A 19764-nucleotide genomic window follows, 5' to 3' on the forward strand; every position below is an offset into this window, starting at 1 on the left:
ACTGAACATGGTTCAGACTATCATCAGATGTGGTTAAAAAAAGCACAATGCCATGTAGAGGCATTTAATACTCTGCCACACACCGGAGCACACTGGCACATAGTGCCCTAGAAAGGTGCTAGACGTTGCTCAGCTAAAAAAATTCACTTTTGGCTGTTGTCATGATGAGAAACTGGTTCCAGAGACAAAGTACTGTCTTTGTCAAGTCAGCGGTGTTCCACTGATCCTCTGAAGGGATAGCCTTAGTTTGAAGAGAGAGCTGAGAACCACGGTACAGAAATATATTAAGAGAAAGATCATGACTGTCAATAGAGGCTGATGGTGAAGAAATAAATCCTGGCTTCACCGTAAAGCTGACACAGTCACACTCGCATGACTGAGACCACCCAACACAATTTCAGTTCAACAATAATAAAAACAACAACCCACCTTTTCCTGTCGATCAGTGCTATCCGGGAATCCTTGGGACATCCCTACCTTAAACCCTCACCCCCATCCTAACCATTACCTAACCCAAACCTTAACCATTTAAAATGTCAACTTCAATGGGGTAGGGACGTCCCAAGGAACCCGGATATCACATAACTTTTTCTGTCCTCTCTGTATGCTGATCATCAATCACAGTACAGTAGTTTGAATAAATTGCATTTGATGCCCTTTTCTTTCACAAATACTTCTTAAAACACAATTTTTAAAAATCCCAAAATATATACTGAACCAAAATAAAACAACATTGGAGGTGGCTTATGGTAGAGAAATGAACATTCAATTATCTGGCAACAGCTCTATTGGACATGCTGCAGTCAACATGCCAATTGCACACTCCCTCAAAACATGAGACATCTGTGGCATTGTGTTGTGTGACAAAACTGCACATTTTAGTTTCCGCAGCGAAGTTGTTCCTGTGTAATGATAATGCTGTTTAATCAGCTTCTTGATATGCCACATCTGGATTATCTTGGCAAAAAATAAATGCTCATTAACAGGGATGTAAACATTTGAGAGAAATATGCTTCTTGTGTGTATGGAAAATATCTGGGATCTTTTATTTCAGCTCATGAAACATGGGATCAATACTTTACATGTTGCGTTTATATTTTTGTTCAGTATATTTTAGAACAGTAACAAATGTGACCAATTACGGCACATATACTCAAAACACCTCTTGTATAAATATTCTCATATAAAACAATGATCTGGTTTAAGTTAATAGGATACAATTTGTATCAACGAGGAGAGGCATTCTCTTGTTCACTAAAGTATGTGGTGGTCAGGTTACATTGGCAACACAAGTCCAGTGTTTTGGACTGCTGTGTGTGAGTAAGGCACAGAGGTGTCATTGCCGTACTATTTATTCTATTCACTGAGCGATAGTGACAACTTGCAATGGATTCTAAGCCAGGAGGTAGAGGCTAGAAATACCCTGTCCACAGACTGAAGTTACAGTGCAGCGCTATTTGTCTGTCTGTCTGGATGGTTACACCAGATGTCTTCTCTTGTGATGATACCCTCTTTAACTAAAATACTCTTACTCATAATGAAAATGACAAAGGGACAAATAAATTAACACATTCATACGTAAAAAAACAACAATATAAAAAAAACTGTTTAAACGAACAATGCACCTGCACTAGTCTGAATATCCTCAAGAACCATCTTGATATGATTTCAATGGCCAGAATGTTTTTTGGAGGACAAAGAAAAATTATTTAAAAAAGGAAAATAAAATCAATATCGCAATCTTCTATGCTGTGAAGTAAGTTTTTGGTCTCTCCCCAGAGAGGAACTAGCTCCTGTATGTAAGAGTAAACAATAACCTGGGGTTTTCACATTAACTTTATCAGGCCTTTAACAGTTGGAGTTCCTGCGTTTCACTTCTCTAAATGGGAAATTCATCAAATCTTTCAACAATGATATCAAATTCACCACCTGTTTTAACAATTCTCTGATGAAATGGATAAAATGGGATAAAATGTCATCAGTGTAGCTTGGACTTATGTATTTGCTTTGTCTTTTAGTTTAAAATGTTTGGAAGTGTAATTTTATGACGACAAACCATACCCTAGATTTGGAATCCCAGAATTCACCCTGTTTTGACACCTCAGGACTTTCCCTAACTCTGAAGCACCCTGAAACACTTGAGCCCCTCTTACCCTATGATGTGATTTCCAAAAATAAAAAAATCATAAATAAATCTATGAAAAGTGCCATTAAAAAAATATAAAAAGCTATAGAAATAATTTAAAATATATTACAAAATAAATAAATTAAAGCAACACATCCCATTCAGAGTCTCCGGAATCCTGACCTTAAGTGCTGAAGGTGTTCTCATACCACACAACAGTAATGAACGAGCAGGGCAGTGACATAAAACAATAAGGTTGAAAAAATAACATTTGCTGGAAAAAGATAAAGCATCTTCCCCTGCATCGTAGATGTTTTGGGGAGATTATAGAGTTGAGCACGCCACTTATTTCCTCTGCTACGGTAGTGTCAGTACTCAGTAGCCAACCTGGGACTTCTCAGCCAGGATGGCTGCAGCCAGCTGCTGGGCGTCCATCACATGGGGGTTCCTCACCATCACCACCCTCACCAGCTCTGGGGGGAAGATGTTACACAGGTTGACAAACACATTCTCCCTCACATCCTGGTATCTGCCCAGGGCAGGGGGCTCCTGGTGCTGGGGGGCCGTGGAGGGGTGGGTAAGAGGTGGAGGATGGGAGGAGGAAAGGGATTGAGGATGGGGAGAGTGTGTCCCCCTGGGCCAGGGCGAGTGCCAGGGTTGTTTGCGGCCCTCAGGCAGGGACTGGAAAGTGAAAGGTTCGTAGCAGGCCTGGGGGGGATGCTGGTAGTGGGGGTCCCATCTGGCCAGTTGCTGCTCCTGTCCTGGCCCAGGGTAGATCCTCCTTGGGTGGACATGGGATTGCTTGTAGAGGCTGTTGTTGTCCTGCCAGGTGGAGCCCCCCAGGTTATGCCCCAGAGGAGAGTTGTGAGAGAGGGAGTGGGGGCTTGAGGTCTGGGATAGAGTTTGGGGAGGGTAGTTCCCAGAACAGCCAGAGTGGCTCCCCACAGACGGTTGCTGAATATGGGGAGGAAGGTAGGAGAGCTGTGCCTTGAAGTGGTGGAGGGAGGAGGGAGGATCCTCCAGGCTGCTTTGAGCTTGAGGGTAGCCATGGTGGGAGCCTCCATGGGGGTGCTGGGTCAGACCAGGGGGTGGGTGGTTGGGGTGATGTGGGTAGCAGCTAGGGCAGTGATGGTGGTGGTGATGGGGGTGGTGATAGTGGCACTTGAGGCTGTCATCCAGCAGGGGATCAGGGGAGAAGGAGTCTGAGCTCACGCTGCCCTCGCTGCTGCAGTCAGACACCAGTGAGCCCGTCCGTAGGTCAGCCGGGAACAGCCGATCGGGGCTCCGCGGCACTACCAGGCTTAGGCTGGAGTAGGCCCTCATCAGGGAGTGGTAGCTTAGCTCCGGGGATTCACACGTGGAGTATGACTTTGAGTGACCAAGCCCCGACAGCCCTGGAGCTCTGGAGGAGGTGTTCCCCCAGTCCTGAAGAGAGAAGCCGTGGCTGGAAGGAGGTCCCCCAGGAGCAGAAGCCAAGAGGCTGCTGCTGCAGCTGCTGCTACTGCTGCTGCTACTCCCTCTGCGGGCCTCTGCTTTAGTCCTCCTGCCCAGATGCTCTTCCAGGAGGTCGTTGTAGGGGGGGGCGCAAAGGCTGGGGTCCGACTGCCTCTTTGGGGGAGCTTGGTGGGGGTCTGGGATCCCGTCTACCCTGGAGCTGCTGGACATGCTGTGACTCTTCACCATCAGAGCCTCACCCACCCTTTTGGAGGAAGAGGTAGAGGATGAAGAGGAGTTCTTGGCACGCAGCTCGTCGGCCACAGCGCGTTGGGGCTGACTGCCTCTCTCAGGGTGGAAGAACTTACACTTGTGGCCGTAAGTGCACTTCTTCCCTAAGGCGAGAATACAGGATGGTTAACTCTCAATTTTGAGGCAAGCCAAAAGAGGCTGAATGAATAATGCATAAGAGAGAATGGCTAGGTGTTACCATAGGGACATTGCTGCTTCCTGTGTTCTGGGATAACTGGTCTCTTCCTCAGGAAGTTCTCCAGACTGGGACCATGGCGACCCAGAGGATCATCAGGAGGCATGAACCTGGACACAACCACATACCAGACACACCATCAGATATCCACATATCAATCCCCTTGGAAAAACAACTCCAGATACTAATAGTGATAGGCTCTTTGTCCACTGTGTTGGTGGGACTTCCATACTTGTCATTGACGAACGTATACATGAGCAACCGCTCGTCAATGAACTTCTTCCACTCTGGCTTCTCATTGGCCAGGTCCCGGTAGTTGTCGTTAGAGACGATGATGCCGTCGGACTCGTAGGCCAGCTTGACGATGAAGCGGTCGTCATAGCAGACCACCCGGCGGCCCTGGACCCGACGAGAGGGAGTGAACACAAGGATCTTGTCTTTCTCTAGATGCCGCAATATCTCCTGGTCTAGAGAGAGAAGAGAAAGAGCGAGAGAGAGGTATGCATTATGTGACGCAATTGCAGAGGCCAAATTGAGCTCCGTAACACATCGCCATGCGCCTTTCAAATTTTGTAACAATGCGGAGGGCTCTGTACAGCTCCATATAGCTCCCCATTGACATGATTGCTTGACGGTAGGTGGGGGTGGGAGGTCCTGTATAGATACAAACTCACTTCATTGACACTAAGGTAACCTGCCTAAATGACTACCGACCCGTAGCACTCACGTCTGTAGCCATGAAATGCTTTGAAAGGCTGGTCATGGCTCAGATCAACACCATTATCCCAGAAACCCTAGACCCACTCCAATTTGTATACTGCCCCAACAGTCCCACAGATGATGCAATCTCTTTTGCACTCCACACTGACCTTTCCCACCTGGACAAAAGGAACACCTATGTGAGAATTTGTTTTATTGACTACAGCTCAGCGTTCATCACCATAGTGCCCTCAAGGCTCATCACTAAGCTAAGGACCCTGGGACTAAACACTTCCCCCTGCAACTGGATCCTGGACTTCCAGATGGGCCGCCCCCAGGTGGTAAGGGTAAGTAACAACACATCCGCCACGCTGATCCTCAACACAGGGGCCCCTCAGGGGTGCGAGCTCAGTCCCCTCCTGTACTCTCTGTTCACTCATGACTGCATGGCCAAGCACGACTCCAACACCATCATTAAGTTTGCTGATGACACAACAGTTGTAGGCCTGATCACCAACAATGATGAGACAGCCTATAGGGAGGAGGTCAGAGACCTGACTGTGTGGTGCAAGGACAACAACCTCTCCCTCAATGTGATCAAGACAAAGGAGATGATTGTCGACTACAGGAAAAGGAGGACAGAGCACGTCCCCATTCTCATCGACGGGGCTGTAGTGGAGTGGAACAGGTTAAGAATTTCAAGTTCCTTGGCGTCCACATCACCAACAAACTAACATGGTCCAAGCACACCAAGACAGTTGTGAAGAGGGCACGACAAAACCTATTCCCCCTCAGGAGACTGAAAAGGTTTTGGCACGGGTCCTCAGATCCTCAAAAGGTTTTACAGCTGCACCATTGAGAGCATCCTGACGGGTTGCATCACTGCCTGGTATTGCAACTGCTCGGCCTCCGACCGCAAGGCACTACAGAGGGTAGGGCGTACGGCCCAGTACATCACTGGGGCCAAGCTTCCTGCCATCCAGGACCTCTAAACCAGGCGGTGTCAGAGGAAGGCCCTACAAATTGTCAAAGACTCCAGCCACCCTTGTCATAGACTGTTCTTTCTGCTACCGCATGGCAAGCGGTACCAGAGCGCCAAGTCTAGGTCCAAGAGGCTTCTAAACAGCTTCTACCCTCAAGCCATAACACTCCTGAACAGCTAATCAAATGGCTACCCAGACTATTTGCATTGCCCCCCACCACGCTGCTGCTACTCTCTGTTATTATCTATCCATAGCCACTTTAATAACTCTACCTACATGTACATAATTACCTCAGTTACCTTGACACCGGTGCCCCCGCACATTGACACATTGACTCTTTATCGGTACCCCCTGTATATAGCCCCGCTATTGTTATTTACTGCTGCTCTTTAATTATTTGCTATTCTTATCTCTTACTTTTTTTAGGTATTTTTTAAAATCTGCGTTGTTGGTTAAGGGCTTGTAAGTAAGCATTTCACTAAGGTCTACCTACACCTGTTGTATTCAGCGCATGTGACAAATAACATTTGATTTGATTTGATTCCTTCACAACAGCTCTGCTCTACAAAGCGCAAGAAGTGTGAATGCCCTGACTTCTGCAGAGGCCGTATCACCGTAAATGATGCAAGGCCAATAAAGACGTCAGATTGACCATGCAGCACATTTAATGGTGAGATGTCACATGGTGAGACGTCGAAGCCTCCCACCATTAGCTCTGACAAATTGAAAACCCTAGTCATTGGCGACTCCATTACCCGCAGTATTAAACCCGCAGTAAAGAATCGTCCAGCGATCATACACTGTTTACCAGGTTTCAGGGCTACCGACGTTAAGGCTAGTCTGAAGATGGTGCTGGCTAAGGCTAAAACTGGCGAGTGTAGAGAGTATAGCGATATTGTTATCCACGTCGGCACCAACGATGTTAGGATGAAACAGTCAGAGGTCACCAAGCTCACCAGGTCACATAGCTTCAGCGTGTAAATCAGCTAGAAAGATGTGTCGGCGTAGAGTAATTGTCTCTGGCCCCCTCTCAGTTAGGGGGAGTGATGAGCTCTACAGCAGAGTCTCACAACTCAATCGCTGGTTGAAAACTGTTTTCTGCCCCTGCCAAAAGATAGAATTTGTAGATAATTGGCCCTCTTTCTGGGACTCACCCACAAACAGGACCAAGCCTGGCCTACTGAGGAGTGACGGTCTCCATCCTAGCTGGAGGGGTGCTCTCATCTTATCTATGAACATAGGCAGGGCTCTAACTCCTCTAACTCCACAATGAGATAGGGTGCAGGACAGGCACCAGGCTGTTAGCCAGCCTGCCAGCTTAGTGGAGTCTGCCACAAGCACAGTCAGTGTAGTCAGCTCAGCTATCCCCATTGAGACCGTGTCTGTGCCTCAATTTAGGTTGGGCAAAACTAAACGTGGCAGTGTTCGCTCTAGCAATCTCACTGGAATAAAGACCTCCTCCATTCCTGTCATTATTGAAAGAGATTGTGATACAGTATCTCACATCTCAAAATAGGGCTACTTAATGTTTGATCCCTCACGTCCAAGGCAGTTATAGTCAATGAACTCATCACTGATCATAATCTTGATGTGATTGGCCTAACTGAAACATGGCATAAGCCTGATGAATTTACTGTGTTAAATGAGGCCTCTCCTCCTGGTTACACTAGTGACCATATCCTCCGCGCTTCCCGCAAAAGCGGATGTGTTGCTAACATTTACGATAGCAAATTTAACTTCCCCCCATAAAATGACTGTATACAGCGTTCTTCACTGAGTTCCCTGAATTCCCATCGGACCTTGTAGTCATGGCAGATAATATTCAAATTTTTGGTGACTTTGATCTTCACATGGAAAAGTCCACAGACCCACTCCAATAGGCTTTCGGAGCCATCATCGTGTGGGTTTTGTCCAACATGTCTACGGACCTACTCACTGCCACAGTCATACTCTGGACCTAATTTTGTCCCGTGGAATAAATATTGTGGATCTTAATGTTTTTCCTCATAATCCTGGACTATCGGACCACCATTTATTACGTTTGCAATCGCAACAAATAATCTGCTCAGACCCCAACCAAGGGTCATCAAAAGCCGTACTATATATTCTCGAACAACCCAAAGATTCCTAAATGCCCTTCCAGACTCCATCCACCTACCCAAAGACGTAAAAAGACGTACAAAGAATACAAAAATCGGTTAACCACCTAACTGAGGAGCTAAATTTAACCTTGTGTAATACCCTAGATGCAGTTGCACCACAAAAAAACTAAAAACATTTGTCATAAGAATTTAGCTCCCTGGTATACAGAAAATACCCAAGCCCTGAAGCAAGCTTCCAGAAAATTGGAATGGAAATGGCACTACACCAAACTGGAAGTCTTCCGATTAGCTTGGAAAAACAGTACCGTGCAGTAGCGAAGAGCCCTCACTGCCGCTCGATCATCCTATTTTTCCAAATGAATTGAGGAGAATAAGAACAATTCAACATTTATTTTTGATACTGTCGCAAAGCTAACTAAAAAGCAGCATTCCCCAAGAGAGGATGGCTTTCAGTTCAGCAGTGATAAATTCATGAACTTCTTTGACGAAAAGATCATGATCATTAGAAAGCAAATTACGGACTCCTCTTTAAATCTGCGTATTTCTCCAAAGCTCAGTTGTCCTGAGTCTGCACAACACTGCCAGGGCCTAGGATCAAGGGAGACACTCAAGTTTTTTAATAATATATCTCTTGACACATTGATGAAAATAGGTATGGCCTCTAAACCTTCAAGCTGCATACTGGACCCTATTCCAACTAAACTACTGAACTACTAAACTAAACTACTATTCCAACTAAACTACCAACTAAACTACTAAACTAAAGAGCTGCTTCCTGTGCATGGCCCTCCAATGTTGAACATAATGAATGACTCCATATCCACCGAATGTGTACCAAACTCACTAAAAGTGGCAGTAATACCGGCCGCGACCGGAAGGTCCGTGGGGCGACGCACAATTGGCCTAGCGTCGTCCGGGTTAGGGAGGGTTTGGCCGGTAGGGATATCCTTGTCTCATCGCGCACCAGCGACTCCTGTGGCGGGCCGGGCGCAGTGCGCGCTAACCAAGGGAGCCAGGTGCACAGTGTTTCCTCCGACACATGGCTTCCGGGTTGGCTTCCGGGTTGGAGGCGCGCTGGTTGGAGGTTGGAGGCGCGCTGTGTTAAGAAGCAGTGCGGCTTGGTTGGGTTGTGTTTCGGAGGACGCATGGCGTTCGACCTTCGTCTCTCCCGAGCCCGTACGGGAGTTGTAGCGATGAGACAAGATAGTAATTACTAGCAATTGGATACCACGAAAATTGGGGAGAAAAGGGGGTAAAATTTAAATTTAAATAAATAAATAAAAATTGGCAGTAATATAAACCTCTCTTGAAAAAGCCAAACCTTGACCCAGAAAATATAAAAAACTATCGGCCTACATCGAATCTCCCATTCCTCTCAAAACATTTTGAAAAAATGTTGTACAGCAATTCACTGCCTTCCTGAAGGCAAACCATGTATATGAAACACTTCAGTCTGGTTTTAGACCCCATCATAGCGCTGAGATTGCACTAGTAAAGGTGTTAAATTACCTTTTAATGGCATCAGACCAAGGCTCTGCATCTGTCCTCGTGCTCCTGGACCGTAGTGCTGCTTTTGATACCATCGATCACCACGTTCTTTTGGAGAGATTGGAAACCCAAATTGGTCTACACGGACAAGTTCTGGCCCGGTTTAGATCTTATCTGTCAGAAAGATATCAGTTTGTCTCTGTGGATGGTTTGTCCTCTGACAATTCAACTGTAAATTTCGGTGTTCCTCAAGGTTCCATTTTAGGACCACTATTGTTTTCACTATATATTTTTACCTCTTGGTGATGTCATTCAGAAACATAATGTTAACATTCACTGCTATGCGGACGATACACAGCTGTACATTTCATTAAAACATGGCGAAGCCCCAACATTTCCCTCCCTGGAAGACTGTGTTTCAGACATAAAGAAGTGGATTGCGGCAAATGTTTTACTTTTAAACTCGGACAAAACAAAGATGCTAGTTCTAGGTCTCAAGAAACAAAAATATATTCTGTTGGCTCTGACAACTAATCTTGATGGTTGTACAGTTGTCTCAAATAAAAGGACCTCAGCGTTACTCTGGACCCTGATCTCTCTTTTGACGAACATATCAAGACTGTTTCAAGGTCAGCTTTTTTCCATCTACATAACATTACAAAAATCATCAACCAAAAATGAAGCAGAAAAATTCATCCATGCTTTTGTCACTTCTAGATTAGACAAATGCAATGCTCTACTTTCCGTCTACCTGGACAAAGCACTAAAAACACTTCAGTTAGTGCTAAACAACACTCCTTCCGTGGCCTCCAACTTCTCTTAAATGCTCATATAACAAAATGCATGCTCTTCAACCGATCGCTGCCCACACCCGCCCACCCGAACAGCATCACTACTCTGGACGGTTCTGACTTAGAATATGTGGACAACTACAAATACCTAGGTGTTTGGCTAGACTGTAAACTCTCCTTCCAGACTCACATTATGCATCTCCAATCCAAAGTTAAATCTAGAATCAGCTTTCTTTTTCGAAACAAAGCCTCCTTCACTCATGCTGCCAAACGTACCCTCGTAAAACTGACTATCCTACCAATCCTTGACTTCGGCGATGTCATTTACAAAATAGCCTCCAACACTCTACTCAGCAAATTGGATGCAGTCTATCACAGTGCCATCCATTTTGTCACCAAAGCCCCACATACTACACACCACTGCAACCTGTATGCTCTCGTTGGCTGGTCCTCGCTACATATTCGTCGCCAAACCCACTGGCTCCAGGTCATCTATAGGTCCTTGCTAGGTAAAGCTCCGCCTTATCTCAGCTCACTGGTCACCATAGCAACTCCCACCCGTAGCATGCGCTCCAGCAGGTATATTTCACTGGTCATCCCCAAAGCCAACACCTGCTTTGGCCGCCTTTCCTTCCAGTTCTCTGCTGCCAATGACTGGAACGAATTGCAAAAATCACTGAAGTTGGAGACTTATATCTCCCTCACTAACTTTAAGCGTCAGCTGTCAGAGCAGCTTACTGATCGCTGCAGCTGTACACAGCCCATCTGTAAATAGCCCATCCAACCAACTACCTACCTCATCCCCATATTTGTTTTTGTTTTTCTGCTCTTTTGCACACCAGTATTTCTACTTGCACATCCTCATCTGCACATATCACTCCAGTGTAAATTGCTAAATTGTAATTACTTCGCCACTATCGGCCTATTTATTGCCTTAGCTCCTTACTTCATTTACACAAGCTGTATACAGATTTTTCTATTGTTATATCCATGTGAGAGACGCAGACTCAGTCTCAACCTTTAGGTCTTTATTGAAGACTCATCTCTTTAGTAGGTGCTATGATTGAGTGTAGTCTGGACCAGGGGTGTGAAGGTGAACGGAAAGGCACTGGAGCGACAAACCTCCCTTGCTGTCTACCTGGCCGGTTCCCCTCTCTCCACTGGAATTTTCTGCCTCTAACCCTATTACGGGGGCTGAGTCACTGATGACTCCTTGCTTTCCCCAGTCCACCCCAGTCCACCTGCTGCTGCTCCAGTTTCAACTGTTCTGCCTGCGGCTATGGAACCCTGATCTGTTCACCGGACGTGCTACCTTGTCCCGGACCTGTTGTTTTCGACTCTCTCTCTCTACTGCACCTGCTGTCTCTAACTCTGAATGATCTGCTACGAAAAGCCAACTGACATTTACTCCTGAGGTGCTGTCCTGTTGCACCCTCTACAACCACTGTGATTATTATTATTTGACCCTGCTGGTCATCTATGAACGTTTGAACATCTTGGCCATGTACTCTTATAATCTCCACCCGGCACAGCCAGAAGAGGACTGGCCACCCCTCAGAGCCTGGTTCCTCTCTAGGTTTCTTCCTGGGTTCCTGCCTTTCTAGGGAGTTTTTCCTAGCCACCGTGCTTCTACATCTGCATTGCTTGCTGTTTGGGGTTTTAGGCTGGATTTCTGTATAGCACTTATGACATCGGCTGATGTAAAAAGGGCTTTATAAATAAATTTGATTGATTGATTGAACTTATACAGTATAAGATAAACTCGGAACTTAGGTGCAGAAATTGACTATGGCTTCAGACTTTTAGTCTGGAGAGACATGTAAAAACCAATGAATTAAGATGGCGCCGACAGAGAGTGCTGCCTCTAGTCCTTAGGAAACTTTGCAGTACACTCGCAATAACATCTGCTAACTATGTGAATGTGACCAATAACATTTATTTTGATTTGATTTGAATTCATGAACAAAGCCACCCAGCGTTTGTTTGTGATTCTTCTCTGATGAAACATTTAAATGTCAAGTAGCCTAACACCAGGGCTCGGCTTGTGCCTATAGAGAATGTAAAAGTACGCAATTCCCACCTATATGAAAAAAGCAATGATATCGGTAAAATGTTAGGCAAGTCTATAACAGTCTAAAGTGGCTTCAGGTTTGTCCTTGAATTGGTGTGACATTAAGAAATGTCCTCTATAGTGGACACCCAGATTGTCACGATCGTCTTGATAAGAGTGATTGGACCAAGGCGCAGCGTGTGAGAAATACATCTTCCTTTTAATATTGATGACGAAGACGTAACACGAAAAGAAACACTCTTACAAAAAAAACTAACAAAACAAACAAACGACCGTGAAGCTATGAACGTAGTGCACACACAGGCTACAAACGTATAACATAGACAATTACCCACAAATGCATGATGCCTATGGCTGCCTTAAATATGGCTCCCAATCAGAGACAAATGAAAGACATCTGTCTCTGATTGAGAGCCACTCAGGCAACCATAGACATACCTAGAAACATACACTCAACCATAGACACAGCTAGACTTCTATACTAAACATAAACCCAACTACTCTAATAAACCCCCTAAACCTTACAACCACCCTAGACACTACAAAAAACACATACATTCCCCATGTCACACCCTGACCTAACTAAAATAATTAAGAAAACAAAGAATACTAAGGCCAGGGCGTGACATAACCCCCCCTTAAGGTGCGAACTCCGGGCGCACCAGCACAAAGTCTAGGGGAGGGTCTGGGTGGGCGTCCGTCCACGGCGGCGGCTCCGGCACTGGTCGTGGTCCCCACCCCACCACAGTCACTACCCGCCTCCGTAGCCTCCTCCAAATGGCCACCCTCCACATTAACCCCACTGGATTAAGGGGCAGCACCGGACTAAGGGGCAGCACCGGACTAAGGGGCAGCACCGGACTAAGGGGCAGCACCGGACTAAGGGGCAGCACCGGACTAAGGGGCAGCACCGGACTAAGGGGCAGCTCCGGACTAAGGGGCAGCACCAGGATAAGGGGCAGCTCCGGACTGAGGGACGGCAGCTCCGGACTGAGGGACGGATCCTGGCTGGATGACGGCTCTGGCGGATCCTGGCTGGACGGCTCTGGCGGATCCTGGCTGGACGGCTCATGGTTGGCTGACGGATCTGGCTGCTCATGGCTGGCTGACGGATCTGGCTGCTCATGGCTGACTGACGGATCTGGCTGCTCATGGCTGACTGACGGATCTGGCTGCTCATGGCTGGCTGACGGATCTGGCTGCTCATGGCTGGCTGACGGATCTGGCTGCTCATGGCTGGCTGACGGATCTGGCTGCTCATGGCTGGCTGACGGATCTGGCTGCTCATGGCTGGCTGACGGATCTGGCTGCTCATGGCTGGCTGACGGATCTGGCTGCTCATGGCTGGCTGACGGATCTGGCTGCTCATGGCTGGCTGACGGATCTGGCTGCTCCTGTCTGGTTGGCGGCTCTGGCTGATCCTGTCTGGTTGGCGGCTCTGGCTGATCCTGTCTGGTTGGCGGCTCTGGCTGATCCTGTCTGGTTGGCGGCTCTGGCAGATCCTGTCTGGTTGGCGGCTCTGGCAGATCCTGTCTGACGAATGGCTCTAGCGGCTCCTGACTGACGAACGGCTCTGACGGCTCGGGACAGACGGGCGGCTCTGACGGCTCGGGGCAGACGGATGGCTCAGATGGCGCTGGGTAGACGGATGGCTCAGATGGCGCTGGGTAGACGGATGGCTCAGATGGCGCTGGGCAGACTGATGGCTCAGATGGCGCTGGGTAGACTGATGGCTCAGATGGCGCTTGGCAGACGGGCAGTTCAGGCACCGCTGTGCAGACGGCAGACTCTGGCCGGCTGAGGCGCACTGTAGGCCTGGTGCGTGGTGCCGGAACTGGTGTTACCGGGCTGGGGACACGCACCTTCAGGCTAGTGCGGGGAGAAGGAACAGGGCATACTGGACCCTGGGGACGCACATTAGGCCTAGTGCGTGGTGCCGGAACTGGTGGTACCGGGCTGGGGACACGCATCTCAGGGCTAGTGCGGGGAGCAGCAACAGGACGCACAGGACTCTGGGGACACACAGGAGGCTTGGTGCGTGGTTTAGGCACTGGTGGTAAAGGGCTGGAGACACGCACCATAGGGCTAGTGCGTGGAGGAGGCACTGGTGGTACTGGGTTGGGGCGGGGAGGTGGCGCCGGAAATACCGGACCGTGCAGGCGTACTGGCTCCCTTGAGCACTGAGCCTGCCCAACCTTACCTGGTTGTATGCTCCCCGTCGCCCGACCAGTGCGGGGAGGTGGAATAACCCGCACCGGGCTATGTAGGCGAACCGGGGACACCATGCGTAAGGCTGGTGCCATGTAAGCCGGCCCGAGGAGACGCACTGGTGACCAGATGCGTTGGGCCGGCTTCATGACATCTGGCTCAACGCTCAATCTAGCCCGGCCGATACGTGGAGCTGGAATGTACCGAACCGGGCTATGCACGCGTACAGGAGACACCATGCGCTCTACTGCGTAACACGGAGTCTGCCCGTACTCTCGCTCTCCACGGTAAGTACAGGGAGTAGGCGCAGGTCTCCTACCTGACTTCGCCACACTCCCTTTAAGGCCCCCCCCAAGAAATTTTTGGGTTGTACTCACGGGCTTCCAGCCTTGCTTCCGTGCTGCCTCCTCATATCGCCTCCTCTCGGCTTTAGCTGCCTCCAGCTCTTCACGAGGGAGGCGATATTCTCCCGGTTGTGCCCAAGGTCCCTTACCATCCAGTATCTCCTCCCATGTCCATGAATCCTGTGTAGGTGGGTCCTGTTGCCGCTTGACACGCCGCTTGGTCCTGGATTGGTGGGTAATTCTGTTACGATCGTCTTGATAAGAGTGATTGGACCAAGGCGCAGCGTGTGAGAAATACATCTTCCTTTTAATATTGATGACGAAGACGTAACACGAAAAGAAACACTCTTACAAAAAAAACTAACAAAACAAACAAACGACCGTGAAGCTATGAACGTAGTGCACACACAGGCTACAAACGTATAACATAGACAATTACCCACAAATGCATGATGCCTATGGCTGCCTTAAATATGGTTCCCAATCAGAGACAAATGAAAGACATCTGTCTCTGATTGAGAGCCACTCAGGCAACCATAGACATACCTAGAAACATACACTCAACCATAGACACAGCTAGACTTCTATACTAAACATAAACCCAACTACTCTAATAAACCCCCTAAACCTTACAACCACCCTAGACACTACAAAAAACACATACATTCCCCATGTCACACCCTGACCTAACTAAAATAATTAAGAAAACAAAGAATACTAAGGCCAGGGCGTGACACAGATGCCACAATGATGTTTTTCACCTACTGTACCCATTGACTGTAATGTACAGTAGTGGCCAAAAGTTTTGAGAATGACACAAATATTAATTTCCACAAAGTTTGCTGCTTCATTGTCTTTAGATATTTTTGTCAGATGTTACTATGGAATACTGAAGTATAATTACAAGCATTTCATAAGTGTTAAAGGCTTTTATTGACAATTACATGAAGTTGATGCAAAGAGTCAATATTTGCAGTGTTGATCCTTCTTTTTCAAGACCTCTGCAATCCGCCCTGGCATGCTATCAATTAACTTCTGGGCCACATCCTGACTGATGGCAGCCCATTCTTGCATAATCAATGCTTGGAGATTGTCAGAATTTGTGGGGTTTTGTTTGTCCACACGCCTCTTGAGGATTGACCACAAGTCCATGGACCCAAAATATTGATGTTTTGTTCCCCGAGCCACTTAGCTATCACTTTTGCCTTATGGCAAGGTGCTCCATCATGCTGGAAAAGGCATTGTTCGTCACCAAATTGTTCTTGGATGGTTGGGAGAAGTTGCTCTCGGAGGATGTGTTGGTACCATTCTTTATTCATGGCTGTGTTCTTAGGCCAAATTATGAGTGAGCCCACTCCCTTGGCTGAGAAGCAACCCCACACATGAATGGTCTCAGGATGCTTTACTGTTGGCATGACACAGGACTGATGGTAGTGCTCACCTTGTCTTCTCCGGACAAGCTTTTTTCCGGATGCCCCAAACAATTGAAAAGGGGATTCATCAGAGAAAATAACTTTACCCCAGTCCTCAGCAGTCCAATCCCTGTACCTTTTGCAGAATATCAGTCTGTCAGTGATGTTTTTCCTGGAGAGAAGTGGCTTCTTTGCTGCCCTTCTTGACACCAGGCCATCCTCCAAAAGTCTTCGCCTCACTATGTGTGCAGATGCACTCACACCTGCCTGCTGCCATTCCTGAGCAAGCTCTGTTCTGGTGGTGCCCCGATCCCGCAGCTGAATCAACTTTAGGAGACGGTCCTGGCGCTTGCTGGACTTTCTTGGGCACCCTGAAGCCTTCTTCACAACAATTAAACCACTCTCCTTGAATTTCTTGATGATCCGATAAATGGTTGATATAGGTGCAATCTTACTGCAGCAATATCCTTGCCTGTGAAGCCCTTTTTGTGGAAAGCAATTATGACGGAACGTGTTTCCTTGCAGGTAACCACGGTTGACAGAGGAAGAACAATGATTCCAAGCACCACCCTCCTTTTGAAGCTTCCAGTCTGTTATTCAAACTCAATCAGCATGACAGAGTGATCTCCAGCCTTGTCCTCGTCAACACTCACACCTGTGTTAATGAGAGAATCACTGACATGATGTCAGCTTGTCCTTTTCTGGCAGGGCTGAAATGCAGTGGATTTTTTTGGGGGGGATTCAGTTCATCTGCATGGCAAAGAGGGACTTTGCAATTAATTGCAATTCATCTAGTCACTCTTTATAACATTCTGTTGTATATGCAAATTTCCATCATACAAACTGAGGCAGCAGACTTTGTGAAAATTAATATTTATGTAATTCTCAAAACTTTTGGCCACGACTGTACATGTTTTCATTTTTAAATCCTAATGACCACTACAGAGGACAATTTTGCACTTACCATAAAATATAATTAACAATATTTTTTCGAAACACATTTTTGGTAACATGTTTTTTTCCCACCCCAAACACTTATGTTATGTAAAAAAAAAAAAAAAAAAAAAAGCTCAGGAGGATAGATTTTTTCAGGTTTTTTTACGGGTTAATGACCTGAGATTTGAGCATCCTCAATTACCTAAAATGTGTTATTGGTGTTTACTGTCCTTTGACCGTAAAGGGAAGACACAAATGTTGGGAGAAAGAGGTGATTTAAAACAGGAGTGAGGGTGGAGTTTAATCAAAATAAGGTGGGGATTTGGTGGAGAGTTATGGAATGTTGGCGGTGCACGTGGAAATGCTGGTTAACCTGTGATGAGGGTGTCCGGTCTGGACTGTTCCTTTCTCCAGGCGGGAACAAACACAGTGATGTCACGGTGACCACGCTCCAGGAACCAATCAACAGCCAGCTGGATGCCGTGACAGGAGAACACTTCCTTATTCCCATGGCTGTGGAAAAACATACACAAATTCATGGTCATGAAATTCTTGGTGTCTTCGTTTATTTCTATAATAAAATGGAATAAAGATTAGAAGAGCTAGTGGATGAGGTTTTTCAGAGTGAAAAGGAACCTGAGTAAAGTGTTTCTGAATAGAGCAGCAGTTTGTGTTGACTCACCTCATGGCTACATTACTCCCATCCACCACCACAGGCCTGATGTTCTCCTTGTCATCCAACAGCAGCTGGGAGGAGCAGTCCAGCCTGCAGGAGTCCAGAGAGGAGGAGGATAAGGAGGAGGAGGAGGGCAAGTGGGAGGTGGCCGACCCCCCAGCCTGATCCGTCTCTGACTTGGTGCCCAGTTTGACCAGTTCTCCCAGTATGTCATTAATGAGGGCGTCAGGCCCTAGCTTCCGCACAACCAGCAGAACCAGCTCCTCAGAGTAGCCCAGCTTCAGGGCAAACTCCATCTTGGAGCGGTACTCTGTGAAGGGGTTGGTGGAGTGTTTTGGGTCCCTAGAATGGGGGCTCTGTGCCAGGCCCTGCCTAGCAGGGTGACAGGGGTGCGGGTGGGTGGTATGAGCGTCAGAACCAGAGCCATGTTGGACCCCCCGCTCATCCTCGCTGTCCGACGCAGCACTCTCTTCAGAGGAGTTACTACAACTACTACTACTGCTGATGCTGCTACTACTGACACTGCTATGGGTGCCTCCTACCTCCGTCTCGTCCCCCTCCAAGGCTCCTGAGTGTGTGCCGACTGTGGCACTCAAGCTGGCCTGGCGGTCGGTGCCTTCCACGTGGAGGTAGTCCAAATCCAGCCCCAGGTTGAGGATGTGGCCTGTTTCATCCTCCAGATGGTCCTTCAGGCCCATGAAGCCGTCTCATACATCCAGTATCTAACACCGGACCTCTGACCCCGGACGACCCCAATGTCACTGCTGCTGACGGGCTGCTCTCTGACCAATCCTGAGACGGAAGCCTGGGGGAGAGGGAGGGGCATTGGTCAGACTGGTTTCCTCCTGTAAATCTGGGGAATTTTCAATACTTTTCTATCTGAACCTTTCGTAATGTTACAATGAAACCCCAAGTGATTTGACTCCTATTTCCTAACTTGTTGAGATACTTTATAACAGCCAGATTAAATCACTGGGCCCAGCCCTCCCTTTCAACACCCATGCTGCAGGCGGTAGGTAACATTAAAGAGCTCTAATTGAGTAACCTGAGCTGTAGTAGAGCTTATTAAGGGTTAGGCTGAATGACACACCAAATTGATTTCCAAAAGGGCAGGTTCAAAACCGTCATTTCCATCATTCACTTCAACTGATGTGTCAAAGAAGCTCTCAATCAACATCGCTGTTAACAACACACCGTGCTAAGAAACACAAACCTGGCGTAATTGACACTCAATAACATACTCTACATTGCACCTACACCCATACAGGAGAATGCAGGATGGTATTTTTTTGACATGATTTAAAGGGAACTCTTTACATCCACCACCTGATGTTCAAACTAGGATCAGTGGTCGTGTGCAACCCTGGCTGGGGTTTGTGATTAGCTGAAACAAAGAAAGACCTGTTCTAATGGGCCAGCCTCCTAATTGCTCAGTGACCCCTTTAAAAGGGACATGTATTACAGCATCATCTGAGCACGGTGACACACTAATCTAGGGACCCAGGGCAACCTGGACCCAGGGGTATATGTAATATAATAAACGATTAGGGTTAGGAGTTAAGGTTAGGAGTTAGGTTAAAGAGTTAAAGTTAGGGCAAGGGTTAGCTAACATGCAAATTGTTGCAAAGTAGCTAAAAAATAGTAAGTAGTTGCACAGTTGCTAATTAGCTAAAATGCTAAAGTTGTCAGTGATGAGATTTGAACACGGAATCATTGGGTTGCTAGACGTTTGCATTATACTATTATTTCATCAATGTGCACAAGCAGTTGTCCTATAGCCCTGTATTTACACCAGACCACTGCACATCAAACTTAAGGGAATGTCTGGAGTGATATTTGAGTGTGTTTAAGTGTATGTGGGGAGTGATATATATGAGTATGTATAAGTAGTTGTGTGGAGTGATATATGAGTGTGTATAAGTGTGTGTGTGTGGAGTGACATATGAGTGGTTATAAATGTGTGTGAAGTGATTTATGAGTGTGTATACGTCTGTGTGTTTCTGCATGT

At 47.1% G+C, this 19764-nt stretch overlaps 1 protein-coding gene across 1 annotated transcript; it reads right to left on the reverse strand.

Moving 5' to 3' along the window:
* Window positions 1–2500: 2500 nt before the first annotated feature.
* LOC120058084 (probable ribonuclease ZC3H12C) lies at window positions 2501–18454 on the reverse strand. The gene is made up of 5 exons (XM_039006560.1): window positions 17763–18454; window positions 17454–17593; window positions 4279–4513; window positions 4050–4156; window positions 2501–3954 (listed from the first exon to the last, which is right to left on the reverse strand). The coding sequence occupies exons 1-5, from the start codon at window positions 18452–18454 to the stop codon at window positions 2501–2503; spliced, it is 2628 nt and encodes an 875-aa protein (XP_038862488.1).
* Between the last annotated feature and the right edge of the window lie 1310 nt (window positions 18455–19764).

The sequence above is a fragment of the Salvelinus namaycush genome, chromosome 13 (genome assembly GCF_016432855.1).
Source record: "Salvelinus namaycush isolate Seneca chromosome 13, SaNama_1.0, whole genome shotgun sequence".
Taxonomy (NCBI): Eukaryota; Metazoa; Chordata; class Actinopteri; order Salmoniformes; family Salmonidae; genus Salvelinus; species Salvelinus namaycush.

Excerpts from the sequence above, each read along its gene's own strand:
- LOC120058084 (XM_039006560.1), bottom strand. The coding sequence starts at position 18,454 with ATGGGCCTGAAGGACCATCTGGAGGATGAAACAGGCCACATCCTCAAC. Across the intron at positions 4,514-17,453 it reads ACCGGACACCCTCATCACAG|ACCAGGAGATATTGCGGCAT; the intron begins GTTAACCAGCAT and ends TTCTCTCTCTAG. Across the intron at positions 3,955-4,049 it reads GAAGCAGCAATGTCCCTATG|GGAAGAAGTGCACTTACGGC; the intron begins GTAACACCTAGC and ends TTCTCGCCTTAG.